Below are 16,454 nucleotides of genomic sequence, written 5' to 3' on the forward strand. Positions count from 1 at the left end.
TCAGAATGATTCTCATTTGTTAAATTTGGAAATGTACTTTCTCCTGGCCTTAATTTTCATGTAGTTTTTCATATTCTAAATGGCAGCTGAAGGCAAGCAGAAATAGTGAGTAATTGATTTAACAGCCTAAGACAAGTACAGGGAAGTAGAAAAGTTTGTCTTAGTGCTTGATGTGACCTGAGAGAGCTTCTTTAGACTTTGCTTCCAAACAGTACCTCAGCACCTTGGGCCAGCAAAGTGGCCTTTAAGCCTGAATGAGCATGACTTTTTTTTTCCTCCTCAGTGCAAAGCTCCAGTATTTCATCTTTTCAAACTGTTTTACAGCACTCAGAGCAGAATTATATTGACAAGGTTAGAATTCATCTCCTAGAGGAGAATACTGGGCTCCTTCTGTTAAGTGCTAATATAACATTTATGTGTTAGTACCTTAATAACAGCCCCGGCTAGCCTAATGAAAGTACTGAAAGCAAACAGTACTCAGTGAGATTTTATTATGACTGAAGTGACTGCAAATTTGAGACAAATTATCCCTATTTTTGTTCCCATATCAAAACCAGAAATACTAAAGCAATTGCTACATGTTTGGTATAGAATTAGACTCTACTGTCGTTAATATAGAAGTAAGTGCATTTTTCGTGTAAACAGCTCACGGGAGTCAAGCATCGAAGATATTCTGTGCAAAATGCTTGTCAATAACTTTGTGAGTGAATTTTGAAATAAAGTGCCTGTAACCTGTCATTATTTCTTCCTCTCAAAGTTGAGAGCAAGTGGATGAAAATTGAGCTTGTGAATTGAAGGTACTGCGAGTTATATGGACTTATCGACTTCAGGCAAAACGACAGGTTTGCCTTGTTATTATTTTTCCTTTCAGAGGTCAGGCAATGGACAATATTACCAGTGAAATCTGCGGTGTAAGCAAATTGGTATATAAACAAAGTTATTATCTGTGTGCGCAAAGAAGATGGTGTAAGTCAGTAATATTAAAAATGCTTAATATATTGTCTCTCCATAAAAATGGAGGAGAAAGTAAGAAAAGTAATCTGCTGGCCAGAATAAGCATTTCAGCTGTTCAACTATTTGAACAGTTGTTAAAAACAAGTGTGTTCAGACAGCTGGTAAGTTAATGTAAATTCATACTTTTTGAGAGCATGTATATGATAAAATGGGGTTGCTTTCCGTAAAAAGACCTTGTTCTATACGTAATAGGAGTATAAGTATATGCATTTAAGTATAAGGTAACAGCAGACCTGAATGTATGTACTGGTTTTGGCTGGGACGGAGTTAACTTTCTTCACAGCAACCTGTATGGTGCCATGGTTTGGACTTGTGAGCAAAACAGCGTGATAATGCACCAGGGTTTTTAGCTATTGCTGAGCTGTGCTTGCACAGCGTCAAGGCCCTCTCTGTTGGACACACTGCCCTGCCAGCGAGGGGGCTGCCAGCTGGGAGGGGACACAGCTGGGACAGCCAACCCCGACTGACCAAAGGGATACTTCATTCAATGTAACATCATGCTTAGCCATAAAAGCTATGGGGCGGGGCTCTGGGGAGGGCAGCCATTGCTCGCATTCTAGCTGGGTATCAGTCTGCTGGTTGGGGAGATGTTGAGTAACAGCCTTTGCGTCGCTTGTTCTGTTCTTCTCCTTTCTTCTTCCTTTTTTCTTCACTTATTAAACCATCTTTATCTTGGTCCACAAGTTTTCTCACCTGTGCCATTGGCGAGGGAAAAAGTGAGCAAGCAGCTGTGTGGTGCTTAGCTGCTGGATGGAGACAACCCACCACAATGAGTGGTTCCTAGTTTAAAGCTTTAAGGTTGTTTTTGTTAATATTTGGATGAAAAAGGATTGAATACATAGCAACAATACAGGGACAAGCTCATAATTCTGTTATGAACTCATCTTAGGTTTGTTAAGATTAAAGGTAATGCTATTTAATGCACCTAGGTACAATTAATTCGGGTTGAAATGGCTACAAATTCACAATTTCTTCCTCTCCTAGAGAGTTTCAATATTTGAAATGTCATATTCACTTCCTATGCCCGTTAACATGCTACAGAGCAATTTATACTAATTTTTTTACAAAGAAGTAAGCAGAAAGCCTGACCTACTTCTGTAATACCGTCAGAAGAACAGGAACTCAGTTACTCAGAGTTAGCTAATTAGATGCGCTGGTTGATGTGAAAACAATTTAAATTACTTTTTAAATGAGTTCTGCTGTTAAGAAAACACATTTTATCTTCTAGGAGCTTTTGTTCAAGATCATTCTGCTGTTCAGAACTACCTGAACTGTATCATTGCTGTATCTGAACTGTATCTTTAGTACTCCAACTTTTAAAATAAATCTTACGTGCTTTACTGACTCATTTCTGTAGTTTTGGTGCTTCCTACCATTTCTGTTCTTCAAAGACCATTGGTGCAGACAAAAGTTGCTGTATGCAAAAAGATTTTTTTTATTGCAAAATTAGTGCAAGACACCATTTTTTAGATGGTACAGGCATTATAGTAGTTTGAGATTGCAAAAATGAGCAGATATTAACTGTCAGACAAATTTGTAATTGCTCAAGATGACTTTTCAATAAGAAGGAAAATTTAGGGGGAAAACAGTCTCCATGAAATAACTGTACTGCACATACTTTTTTAATATATCTGCTGAATATGAGCAACTTTAATTTCTACCAGCACTGTAATATGCACAATATTTCGTTTTTCTTTTAGGTTGAAGATTCAGAGACATATCATGATGTAACTGCCGTGTGTGGGTTGCTTGCTGTGGTTGTAATATCTCACCTACCCAGAGATGCTGCCATTGAGTGGCATGTCGTTGCAGTAGTTGATGATCCACTCCAAAGAAAACATTTTGCAATGAAGAGGTTGTCAGAGGGCTTCCAAATTGAGTGTGAATTTGTGGAGTCTAGTTCTGCATCTTGTGCATCAATCTCTGTATGTCTGAGCTTGATTTCACCATCCGCTTCTCAGCTTGATTTAGATGGACCTCTTCATGACTTAGTTGCCATGTTTAGACAAGCTGTGGAGAAACTTTCAGAAGACTGCAGTGCAAGTCCTTTGTCTTTTAGAGCTTTCTTCAAGGAGGATGTCTTTGATGCTGAAACCCTACAAACAGGTAAGGCTTATGATGACAGAAACCAGGTGTTGATACTAAGCATACGGTAATCTTTGTTTACTTCCACATAAGGTTTCATTGGAAGAAGACATTTTAGAAGTGCCTTTCAAGGATAGATGGCCAAAAAGGTGAATAGCATCCTGGCTTGTACGAGAAATAGTGTGGCCAGCAGGACTAGGGAAATGATCATCCCCTGTACTCAGGACTGGTGAGGCCGTACCTCAAATACTTCAGTCAGTTTGGGGCCCCTCACTACAAAGAAGACATCGAGGTGCTGGAGCACGTCCAAAGAAGGGCAATGAAGCTGATGAAGGGTCTAGAGCACAAGTCCTGTAAGGAGCAGCTGAGGGAGCTGGGGTTGTTTAGCCTGGAGAAGAGGAGGCTAAGGGGAGACCTTATCGCTCTCTGCAGCTGCCTGAAAGGAGGTTGTAGCGAGGTGGGGGTTGGTCTCTTCTCCCAAGTAACAAGCAATAGGACAAGAGGAAATGGCCTCAAGTTGCACCGGGGAGGTTTAGATTGGAAGTTAGGAAAATTTCTTCACCGGAAGGGTTGTCAAGCACTGGAACAGGCTGCCCAGGGACACGGTGGAGTCACCATCCCTGGAGGTATTTAAAAGACGTGTAGATGTGGTGCTTAGGGACATGGTTTAGTGGTGGGCTTCGCAGTGTTAGCTTAACAGTTGGACTCGATGATCTTAAGGGTCTTTTCCAACCTAAATCATTCTATGATTCTACGATCAAGATATAGTTGTTCTTTTTCTGGTTACCAGGCATGCTTCTCATATAGAAAGGCTCTATTTTGGGATGTTTTTAGTTTGGATTACTTGTTCTGATCTCACAGCTGACCTGATTTTGAGTAGGAGGTTGGATTAGATGATCTTGCTCCAATCTGAGTTATTCTATGATTTCATGAAAGAGAAGTTGCTGATAAATCCAGCCACTTCAGAGTGGAACAAAGGGAGAATGAATCTTTTGCATAAAAGTGTTTGAATAGTAGTCCATTTGGTAGGCTATTTTTGTCATGATCTAGAACTATGTTCAAATAACTAAATTCTCTGTGCTAACAGGAACTCTTTTGAGAATAAAGAATGAAATATTAATGTTTTTAAACAAGAAAATGGTATTGTGTCCTCTAGATTAGAGGGTTTGAACATGGGCTGATTTCTTACCAATTTATTTAAATAGAACATACTAGCCAAACAAAGTTACTGGTTTTTCCCAATGTTTACTTTTTCAAAATCTTATTCCCTTACCAAGTAAAGAGAATACAGAACAATAAATATAATGTTGCAACTATATTTTATTTCTTACGTTATACATCTGTATTTTGGGCTGTGCTCAGTTTGGAACAACTAACATTATGCAAGAGCACAAAAGCTTGTTTTATCTGTCAGGCCTACAATACCGGTAGACCATACTTGTCTTGAAATCAGTAAGAACTTTGTTATAATTTGAGAAAGAAAGAAACCAGATCCTTAGTCTATTTTTATCTCAAACATGCATGCACTTTAAAAACCCGTGTACACCACAACTGATCCATATTAATTAGCTGACATAAATGTTAGCCCTCAAATATTCTACTGTCCTATTTTTTTTTCTTAACCTGCAGCAGTGTTTGAAGAAAATTCAACTTGACATTGTTTAATAGATTTAAAGTACAGGAATTGAAAGCTATAAAAATGTGGCATAGAATAAGCATATTTAATCCAGGGAGCAAGGAATGAACAGAATGTTGTTGTTTTTACTACATCTTGTTTAAGAACTAAAAGGAAACCTGATAAAGCGTGTTCCTGGCATGGGATTAACATTACTGTTTTGCCTGCTCTCTTTCTGATATTTCTCAGGCCATAGAGTAATTACTACCAAATAAATTTCATTTGCTTTATTAAATACATTGCTCAATAGAATGTATAAATTGTGTGCATAAAAATTTGATTCAATTCCATTCGTGCTATACTACCTATGGCATAGACATGGAAAGATTTGTTGTGATTGTCATATATTCAATCTGGTTGTGTTCAGATCTCTGCACTGTAAAAATAATTCCTGTCATTATAGCAATTTTATCATTATCCCCACTGGTAAGAAATACATTCTTGCAAATCTGTAGAATACATAGAATACATTAAATTTACAAGTAGCACTAATTCACTGATAAAGAGTTTAAAAATAGCTTTTTTCTACTTAGGAAAAATTTCCAGGAAGTTCATGTAATGGGAAGAAGAAATATGCTATATATTTGAAAATAATTTCTCAAATTAAAATAGTTGTTGCTGAAGTGTCTCTTACTGATAGTTCCAATCTGATACAAGACTATTATATATATATGCTGTTTCTGATTCAAAATCAGAAGGCAAATTTTTAATATATTATTAAGACATGGACATATTTAAGTGTTCTGCTAATAAGTGTCCCTGGAACCTTGAAAGGCATGTAGTCTCCAGTGAAGTCTTCTCAGCTTTCCAAAGGATGCAGCATATTACTAAACTATGTCCTCTGTCTTTTGTACTTTTATTATAATTGTACTTCTCATAATTTAAAATGTATGCACACATATATATTAACTCTCAGTTAAAAATGCACAGTATAAGGTCTCCAAGATGTTCCCATTCATTTCAGTATCCCCTAGACAGTGTCCGTAGGCAAGATGACATATTCTATGTTTTATCTTAGTCATTACTGGCAGTCTTTACTTTTTGACTGGCAGAATTACTGCAAATGTGTGTGTCCTTTAGTGTGCTTCACAGGTACCAGAACTAATATCAGGTCTTTCTTTTGAATTCCATGATATTTTAACCTGCCTATAACACCAGCCCAAGGTGTTAGAGAAAGTTAAATTCTGATGACCTCAGCTTCTTCCACTTTCTCATAGTGTATTCCTGTTTTCCTCTAGAGCCTTATGGTGGTCTTCATGTTTCATCTACAACAGCCCATTAACTTGTCAGCCTTCTTCCTAAATCTGGATTCAGGGCCAAGGGAGAAAAAAAGGCATGTTTTACATTACCCAGAAGTTTAATTCATTACCTGAATAGAATTCAAAACATACATATAATATATTTAGGCAGGTTCAAATAAGCTTGTTCTGCTTACAGAATGCATGAATCTGAATGTGCCGGGTCACACGAGGGAACAGTACTGGCTTCTAAAATAGCACTTGTCAGCTCTGAGCATGGCCAAAACTTGCTCATACCTGTCTCCATAGACTTGCCCTAAGATATTTTGAGTATTTGGATGTCTCTGTGGTGATTTCTAGTACCTCCAAAGGTTACTCTCTGTTGCAGAGTATGTCCAGGTGAGTATCAGAATTTAGTCATGCTACTGTGCTGGTTTTGTCTGGGATAGAGTTAATTTTCTTCCTAGTAGCTGGTATGGGGCTATGGTTGGGATTTGTGCTGAAATCAGTGTTGATAATACAGGGATGTTTTAGTCACTGCTGGGCTGTGCTTACACAGAGTGAAGGCCTTTTCTGCCCCTCACCCCACCCCAGCAGCGAGGGGCTGGGGGGGCACAAGGGGCTGGGAGGGGAGGGGGCACGGCCGGGACAGCTGACCCCAACTGACCCACGGGATATCCCACACCATATGATGTCAGGCTCAGCCTATAAAGCTGGGGAAGAAGGAGGAAGAGGGGACGTTTGGAGTGATGGCGTTTCCCTTCCCAAGTAACCGTTACGCGCGATGGAGCCCTGCTCTCCTGGGGAGGGCTGAGCCCCCGCCTGCCCGTGGGAAGGGGTGAATGAATTCCTTGCTTTGCTTTGCTTGCATGGGCGGCTTTTGCTTTACCTGTTAAACTGTCTTTATCTCAACCCACGAGCTTTCTCACTTTTACTCTTCTGATTCTCTCCCCCGTCCCAGCAGGGGGGAGCGAGCGAGGGGCTGGGCGGTGCTTAGTTGCCAGCTGGGGCTAAAGCACAACAGCTACTGATCAGATAGTTGGTAAAACTGTCATTCAAACACAGAATAGCATTTGACTAGAACACAGGATAAAGCAAAAATGTACTGATCTTGACTTGGAAATCTGCAGGCCTAATACACAAACTTTTAAAAAATATTGTTTCCTTGAACAGACTGCGGAACACAAATTATATTGAGAGAGCAGTTTTTCAGCTGCCAGTTATTAATTCAGCTCAAGTAGTGCTGGTTGCTAAACATCTGTATGATGATCCATCAGTGACATGTTTGATCTCCGACATGTGTTAGACATCGTTAATCCCACAAGTAGGTCTGTCCTTTTAGAGTCTTTGACTACCATCAGATGCATTGTCTGCGTGGGAAAGGTAATATTAATAACATAGCAGGGGATGCTAGACACTGCTATTCAAATATTTTTAACGTGAAGCACATCAGACAGATGTATCTATAATGGAAAAGAGAAATTATCATGTCTCAAAAATCAAGAGAGATGGTTGAGGAGATAACTAGTCCGGTCTTACTGGATTTGAGGTGGACTTCCATTATGTCATAAGGTGAGCAAACAGCCAATAATTCTTGTAAGATCTTGAGTTGCAATGTATTGTCTCCTCTAGCAAAAGCATGGAAAAGAATAAAGGTACTTTTTTCTGATTAGAACTTAAAATCATTGGAGTGAAAAGAGGAAATACTGCCAAATGAGTCTCTGATGAGATGAGTGCTTTTGGTGCAAAGAAATTGTCATTTATTTAAAACCGTCCAAATAAATTAGAGAAATTTGTTTGTACCTGACACAGTAAGATGAGAACCAGCAATATGTATACTCTGCATATTGTGACAGGTTATTGGAAATTATTATAGCCGGTGTTACTGATGTCAAAAGAAGCTAAAGGTTTGTAATGCAAATTTGAGAGAGATAGCTTTCTGTCATCCTAAGACCAGATGTAAAGTTTTATTGAACAAAGTGTAGTACCGATGGTGAACTTCTTAGAGGCAATCCCTCATAACATACGAGAGCATTATGGGCACCGTGCTGAGACCACAGACCGTGTTAGAAGTAGGAGGATTAGATTAAGCTGACATATATACTTAGTAAGATGCTGTTAAGCCTTTAGAAGTCTTTAACATAAATTTGACTATTTCTTTCTTATTCTCATTTAAATATGCATTAATATAAACGTGTCAGGACGATTTGCTATACCATCCAGTTGACTAGATTATACTTCAGTATAGGAAAGATGAATGTTCATAAGTCATCCCATTATGATTTCACAAGCCTTGTTCACAGGATGTATGCAAAATATTTTTGAATATTTATTAGGAAGTAGAAAAGGTCCTGCATTCATCAGAACATCATATTACATAATCCCTTTTTAATGCTATAGAAAAAAACGAAGTGGGTATATAAAAAGGCAAAAGAGAACAGGAATAGAAAGACAGTCTGGTAGCAGCATTAAAATGAATGTATAATTAGTTTTAAATGTGGCTCTACTCTGTAAACGCTTAGGACTAAAAGGCTCTTAGTACTTATGTGTTTATCAAGTTTCAATGATACTGTAGTTTAAAAAAAATTCTAATATGGGTCGAGTATAGTTCAGCTGGACTGCAGCAGATCTTGCTTAACACATGGCACTGTTCTGTTGAAAGAGAAGCCCTAGTGATTAGGCATTCAGTTAGGAGTCCTTGCACTGACAGGTAACACCCTGACGCATGTACAACATACTGCTTCTAAACTAAAGATTTTCCATCTGATAAGGTTTAAAGTATTCCATTTATTAAAACACTGCACGTTTTCCAGATGTTTTCCAAACCACTCCGTTTCCAGTACTGGTAGATAGACATTATATAGTGTAAATCTACGAGAAGTGGAAGAAGATCAAGTGAAGATACCAAGATGCATTTTCATAATAACACACGTCCACGTGCATTGGAGTTTAATATTCGTTAACTAATGCACTTTAAAATCACACTGGGAATTTATTTCAACTTTACTTTCTTGGTGGATATGCCCTTCTATAAGGGAAACTGGGAAACAAATCTGCATGGGGACAGCTGGAATCTCAACCTCCAAACGTTTGTATGCAGGCCTACGTGTTCTCATGTGAGTAACTGGTACTTACACAGCAGTCGCGGAGAACTACTCATGTGAGCAGAAACCAAGCGGTCGTTAAGAACTGTTTACTGAGTAACAGTTAGGCAGGTACATAAGTGTTGATAGTTTTTAAGTGTTGCTCCTTTTGAAATCAAGCTTTGCAACCACTAGCTAATGAAGTAGTTGTTGTGACTAACATATATAATTTGGCCAAACAAAAATATTTGTTAAATATATGATGCTGTCTGAAATAGGCCGTAAAAATTGAACTGGTTTTCTATCAAATTCTATTAATTTGGGCTATATGGAAAATGCGAGAACAGTTGCAAACCTGAAAGAAGAGGAAAATCAAAATTTCACTTTAAATTTCTTAGGTTTCCTGTTAAGAAAACAAAGAATTTGCCAAGTTCAAGCAGCAGACCTACAATGCTCCTGCTCAAAAAAAGAAAAAAAAACAAAAACCAGTACTTGGGAAAATTAATCAGATTATAATATACATAAGCAATTAGGAAATACTGATATGATTCATGAGTGTATTTGAAATGACATTTTAAAAGGGTAAAAGTAGCTAAATTTGGTCTTGAGCTACCGAGGTGGCTTTGCAATCTTGCTATTGCTGCTCAAACTATCCAGTCAAGAAATCTAGTATATTAAATTACTGTTAACGTGCTGAAATTTTAAACTTTTTGTATCAGTTTTCAAGGCTGTGCTGTTATCGTATCTACTGCAAGTAACTGTATACATATTTTTAGCAGAATATCTCACATATAAGTTTGGGGAAAGGACTTTTTTGTTTGTCTGCTATCAAAGACATGGGGAAATTGTTTTAATAGTAATGTTGCCTCTTAAGTGAATTTGCATAGGAAAGTGTTTTATGCCTGTGAGGCAGCTTAAAATATATCAGATACTACTTCAGGGCCATGGCCTTCTGTCCTTTAGGATGGGAAATTTATTTAAGAGCACAGATACTAGATTGAAAAAAATGCAGCTACTTGGTGCCAAGGCCAGGTAGCAAAGTCAGGATTCATCCTTATTCAAAGTGGACAGCATATGACATCTAAAGGTTATGTATTACACAGTCAAACATAAAAATCTTGGCTAAAACTTTAAATGGAAATAAATTCTTTAATTGCTTGACCCAAGATTGATCTAGAACATATACCTTTTATCCTTGATACAGAACACTAGCAATATATTGGTAAGGTTGTTTTAAAGCTACTGAGTACAACTTCATATTTCTTTCAGAATTTCTGCGACTAAAATCTAAGATATATTTATAGGTTAGCCTATGCCTCCTATTGTGTTTTCACATTGTGTTGAAGTGTTCCTGAGCTTTTCACCAAATGAGTTATTTGTATGGACTTTTTAATTTTCCTGTTGAAGATTTACATGCAGTGACCTGTAGGGCAGAATGAACCTGTCAGAAAACAGACTTTTTGTAGAGAAAGTCATAGATTATCAAGAAGAATATCTTGAGTTTGCTACCATGTCAAAAACTGATTTGCTTTCCTCACATAATCAGTTTGGAAGATGACAGACATTTTTTTATGGTGATCCAGACAGTGGCTTTGCTGCTTCATGTTAGTTAATAAGTTATCTCAATAAATATTGGAATTTGTTAAAAACAGGAGGCTCTAAGGTGTGTATTGTAGGAGAACAGATGTAAAGAATCTTATGGAATGAGAACCCAGTCTGTTCTGTAATGAGTCAGAAAGGGTGATTTTGAGAATAAGCTCTGCAAGGAGCCTGAACAAATTAATACTCTTGTCGAAAACTGGTATCTTCTAGAGAGCTGTATGTATACGTGGTCTATCCATATATGTGTATCTGTATATGTGCATACAATGCATAAAGTACAAACGTCCTACTCCAATATCAAAATTAACTTTGAGAAACTTTGTTTAGTGCTTTGTTGACAGAGAACAACTATAAAGCGTCTTATAACAATGGCATCAGGCATGCAACCGTTGCCAAATTTGGATCATCTGGTGTTTAATATGTGAGGCATATATGATCTGTCTATCTATCCAGAAACCATTTGTGACAAACTCAGTTTTTAAGGACACATCACAGATTACGGTTTACAATTATGAAGGAAGTTTTTCTCTGAGACTGTTTCAACATGCCAACATTTTGGCACCAATTCTGCAATTCTAAATCAATAAACAGTGAAAGAACTGAGATTTCTAGACACCTCTGCATCATTTGTACAGATCCCTCTCTATATTACTTTTTATTTGTAAGTGAAGAAAAAAATATGGTGGTGTTTAAATCAGTGAAATTACGTCTGACTTAGGAAGTCCACTGACCTTAAAATAATTGTAGGCTGAAAGTGAACTGGGGATAATATCATACCTGCTTCCCTTGTTATTATTCATTCTAGAGATTTATTTAGGACCATTGCTTGAAGCAGAACACTGCACTAAATGCACCTTTGGCATGACTAGCTTGTCTTCTGCATTTCCTCTTCTTTAATACCAAATTGCTTGCCATTCGCTCTTTGTCTAGCAGACTTAAGAAATAGTTCGATGAAAGAAAAGAGTGAATTTTGCAAGGAAGAACTGTGTACAGAGTTACATTTCCACGCAGTAGGAATGTAAATAACAGCACTCTAATGGTGGCAGGAAGATCAGTGAGCAGGTGGGTAGCTTGTTCCTGAGGAGGTTCCTGGGTTGGTTCAATGTGTCTGCTGTCCCATCGAATGGGTGATCCACAGGAGGGCTGAATGACCGTTGGCTGGCTGACCATTGTCAGTCATTCTGGGACATAACCTCTACGCTAAGCAGTACCAATTCAGTCTTCTTCTATGACAACTTTTCCTAACCCCCTTTGAAAGTGTTGCTGTTTGACAGCAGAAGCTGTACTTCAGTATTTTTCATCCAGAGAAATCAAGGATTTTTAGCACTGCTAATATCAATAGCCTAGAAAATATTATTATGTATTAGTATATTAGTATTATGTCTGCCAACTGTCAAACTACTAGGTTTGACAATAAACCTAAATAAACTATGACTGCAACCCTCCTTTCTGCTCGTACTGTCACGTGACAGTTCACATGTGAAGTTAAGTATTTGAGACTGGGAATTTTCTTGCCCTGGCAATAGGTGTAAGAAGATGACAAATCATTATTCCCATGGTGATTTTTTCTCCTCCAGTTTCCTAAAGCTTTTGGGCGCATCACCACATCCTTATTTCCCAGGCTTGGGCTATTCTGCTGAGTCCGCTCTCCAGAGATTGCCCTCACAACTGCAGTTCTGATACCAAAATCTCCCCCTCACTTGGTCTACATGCTCAGAGCAGTAATGGGCATCACTCTCGGATAGAAAGAGGAAAGGCCAGGTGTCAGAACTAGCACTGACTGATAGCCAAAACCATCAAGAAAACTTACCTGAAAGCCTTCCACTTTCTCTCCAGTTTCCCCTCCAGTTCTTACTTCTCCAGTCTCTCAAAGTTAATTTCTTTCTGTAAGATCTTGCCTTTTGTCAACTGTAGACACCACTGATGGAGCCCATCAGGTTTTGTCAGATGCCCTGACTATCAGAAGTCATGCTTAGCTTCCTCTCTGGGACTTTCCGTAGAGATAAGCAGCTGCCAAGAATCTAACTTTTAAGGGCTCTAATAAGTATAATAAGTAAATGGGCGATGGCTTAAATTCCTTTTGAAAACTTCCAGTATCAGCCCTGTGGAAATCGTCTGTCCTGCAAGCAGTAGGACATAGTACCTTCTCTTCTCTGTCCGGATGTATCTGTTCAATCTGTAGGTATCAAATTCAGCTATCAGGAGTCTCTCAGCAGTGCATCTGAACAGTCTCTGAGGTTATGCAAAAATTTTGACCACTTGATTGGAGCAAGGATCTCCTTGTTATCTAATGGCGTGGAATAATTCTTTACAAAGATGTGAAACTGAAAGATAAATAGAAAAAATGTCCTGATTCAAACCACAAATACAGGCAGAGACTTAACAGTATGAGAAGATGATGCTGTGGGCACAGACTGCTTTAACAGCCTAGATCTTTTGTTCATTTGGGTAACGGAGGCCAAAGAGGCTACCTTCCCGAAGCCCAGGGACAGCATAGCCACGAGGGTGATTTATTGCTCAGAGGGAAAAGTGATGAAATGCCTCTGTTCCCCATTGTCCATTTGTTTCCCCTGCCCTTGCCCCTTCTCCATAGTTTAAGGCGTCTCTCTTTTGGACTTGGGGAGGAGGCCTGAAGACAGAAGGCAGGGCAAGGAAACAAGGCCTGTATGTTTAGGGCAAAAAAAAGTCTCCAGTGTTTAATGCCTTTGGTGCATAGTCAGTCGAAGTTGGACTGTGCAGCCAAACTTTGCATCCTAAATACTCAGCTACTGTTTTCATTATTACTACTCAATAACATCCCTTCTCGGTTTTTTTATGCTAATGAAGAGATACATATACGTTGGGGTGGGTTTTTTTTGACGTTGCTAAAATGTGGATCTGGCATTTCCTTTAATTGTAGTCTCACAAATTCTGGGGAAACTACAACTGGAAACTCATCGGAAGGACACCACTTAATAATTCTTGTCTTAATCTTAGAAGTATGACAAATCAGATATCTGATTAAAATATATTCAGCGTGCATTTGTAAAGGAGGGGGTTTTTGGTTTTGAAACACCCTTCAAAGTTATGCTCTGACTTAGAAGGAACTACATAAAAACTATGCTTAGCATCCATACAAGTACTGTAATTTTGTTCAACTGCTTACCACCCATTTAACAAGTTGGGCTTGAGGTTTAATTTTATTTATCTGATATAATGATGCCGTTACACCAAGAGAAAGTGAAGAGGAGTTTGTTTTGTTGTTTTTGCCATCTGCATTGTAACTTCTAATGCAAGAAAATAGTTGTAACTAACCATCAAAAGAAGGTACTTTGCCATTGTCACGCTTCGTGCAATTTGACTTTGCATGGTAGTCTTCTTAAATTTCTGATAGATTTAGGTTTAAAATAGCATAAAGTTACTGGGTATAATTGAGACATTTCCAATCTTTAGAAAAACAAGCAATGAAAAATTTGGGGTTTTTTCCTTCCTTTTGACTTTGCTCAGCTTTTACTAGTAATGCATCATATCCGCTATGTTAAAATCCAATTAATAGCTCTAATTCATTGACACTGAAAGCACATTTATAACATAGTCCCTTTAGGCAGTTACTTCTGCTCTCACTGTTAAGTCTAGAGTATCAACACTGGATAACTGGAGAACAGGTAAATCTTTTCCATTGTAACAAAATAGAAATTCCTTCTCTTTCTACATTATTTCTGACTGGCAAGAGTGTAGCCAGCAGGTTGAGGGAGGCAGGCTGGCACACCTGGGGTACTAGGTTAGGGTAATAAGAGATCACCCAGCTGGAGAAAGTCCAGAGAAGAGCCACCAAAATAAAAGGTGAGGTGGGTGGCGTATAGAACATGGGAGAAAAGACTGAAGGAACTGGGTTTGTTCCACCTAGGGAAGAGAAGGTTATGGAGGAACCAAACTGCAGTCCTCCCTTACCTAAACAGGCATTGCAGAGGAGGAGACAGGATTTTTTCCAGAAAAGGACAAGGAGCAACAGTCACAAGGTGCAGCAGGAGAGATTCCAGCTGGACACGAGGAATGAATTTTTCTTCACAAGAGTGGCTGCCCAGAGGCTGCGGAACCTCCACCTTGGAGATCTTCAACACTTGACTGCACAAGGAGCCCAGCAAATTGGGCTAATGTCTAAACGTACCGCTGCTCTGAGCATGAGGGAGGTTGGAGTATGTGATTTCCAGAGAACCTTGCCAACCAAAATTATTCTCTGATTCCCAAAATTATCCTATGATTCCATATTATTATTAAATTACAATGAATTGGCCGAAAAGAGCGGCTTTAACTGCAGATTCTGAAAAAACCCTCAGTTTCTTTCTGTCTGTCATTACTACTCCACAGCCTTACAAGAGATGACTGCCACTCCTTACTTGAATAATAGTTACTGAAACCAACAAACAAGTTTCTCCTATCGGAGTACATCTTTGAAAGAGAAATGTTTCTTTAGAAGTGTCTGGATTCTTTGTTGTTCTTTGTTTCGTTTTGTTTTGGTTTTAACTTATTTCTCTGTAGCGCACATTTGTCCTTTTCTCTTTCCATCTCTTTATCTTAACCGAACTAATACAAGCTCAGAATTGGAAGTACCATTGGGCTGTGATATCTCTGCAGCATTTCTTATGACAGTGTAAAGCCAATGTCTTTCCAGAGTCTAATTCATTTGATAATGATTGCGACACCTGAGGATGAGGAATCCTGTATGAAGTTAAATAATTTATGTCGTCAGTAATGTCATATCTTCAACTGGAAACCCCTTTGTTTTCCTCTTTTAAACATAGTATTAGATGGTTGTATGATTTGATGTGGAGGCTAAATACTAATTTAACCTGGTTTCAGTGGGATTTGGAAAATAATTTTAAAATAATAATTTGCCAGAGATAAAATTTACAAATTTTAAACCTCTCGAGAACTTCAAAACTGTGTTCAAAACTTTTGCTTATCAGGAGATAAACACTTTATGAAATTTGAAACTAAAAATTAATTCTCTTTACCCACTAGTAATATTGCTGGAAGAAAAATAACTATGTTGAAGATTGCTGTTTGTGATATTTACAGAGTACTCACTTGTCTTTAAACATCCTGCCAGGAATGTATGAGTCAGTATACCAGATAATGGGGTGAAATTAGATGTACGAAAAATAACAGTATCTCACCCATTTTACTCTCAACTCTCTCACATCCGTATACTGATGCCATGGATATAAATCCATTTGAGATATAGAAGGAACTTCCTGTTTGTGACACAGTAGGATTAAGCGACTTGGTAACTCCACACAAGATGGCCAGAATTAGAGCTTGATTTTCCTGAAGTTCTTAGCTGAAGTTACAGATGCTCAGCAACTCTCAAAATGAGGTGCTGTTTAGAGGCAGCACAACAGTAAGAATAGGAGTAGAGCCCTGAAGAAGAATAATTCATTGAAATGCATGCCTTGTTCCAGAAAGGAGTCTGAGATCAAATCTGCTTTGAGATTGCTCTTCTACTGGGCAAAACTTCATCATTTTAGAATTGTCAAGGGATCTTGTCATTTCCAGACTTCTATGAAAAGCATGACTAATTGAAGCCGGCCTAAGGCATTTTCCACAGTTACATACATGAAGATAAATATATTCTAATTTGGCTGATTACTCTATTTTTTCTTTGCATTAACTACATGGAATGTGCTTTGAATTCTTTTGTTTCATATCGTGTAGCGTAACTTACCTGCTGTGATTTAATCAAGTATTTGGGTCACTCAGACTGTAACAGCAACAGAA

General features: G+C 38.3%; 1 protein-coding gene across 11 annotated transcripts in view; it reads left to right on the plus strand.

The window, feature by feature from the left end:
* The window catches only part of DPH6 (diphthamine biosynthesis 6), a 208,780-nt gene that overhangs the window by 164,745 nt on the left and 27,581 nt on the right, over nucleotides 1–16,454 (plus strand). For all 11 annotated transcript variants that reach the window (XR_010374393.1, XR_010374394.1, XR_010374392.1 and 8 more), the window contains one exon: nucleotides 2,715–3,120. Coding sequence is in view for 7 of the 11 variants with exons in the window: in XM_064460168.1 (XP_064316238.1) it covers nucleotides 2,715–3,120 (406 nt within the window). In the remaining 4 variants the exon portion in view is untranslated. The remainder of the gene's footprint in view (nucleotides 1–2,714; nucleotides 3,121–16,454) is intronic.

This window comes from Phalacrocorax carbo, chromosome 9, assembly GCF_963921805.1.
Source record: "Phalacrocorax carbo chromosome 9, bPhaCar2.1, whole genome shotgun sequence".
Taxonomy (NCBI): domain Eukaryota; kingdom Metazoa; phylum Chordata; class Aves; order Suliformes; family Phalacrocoracidae; genus Phalacrocorax; species Phalacrocorax carbo.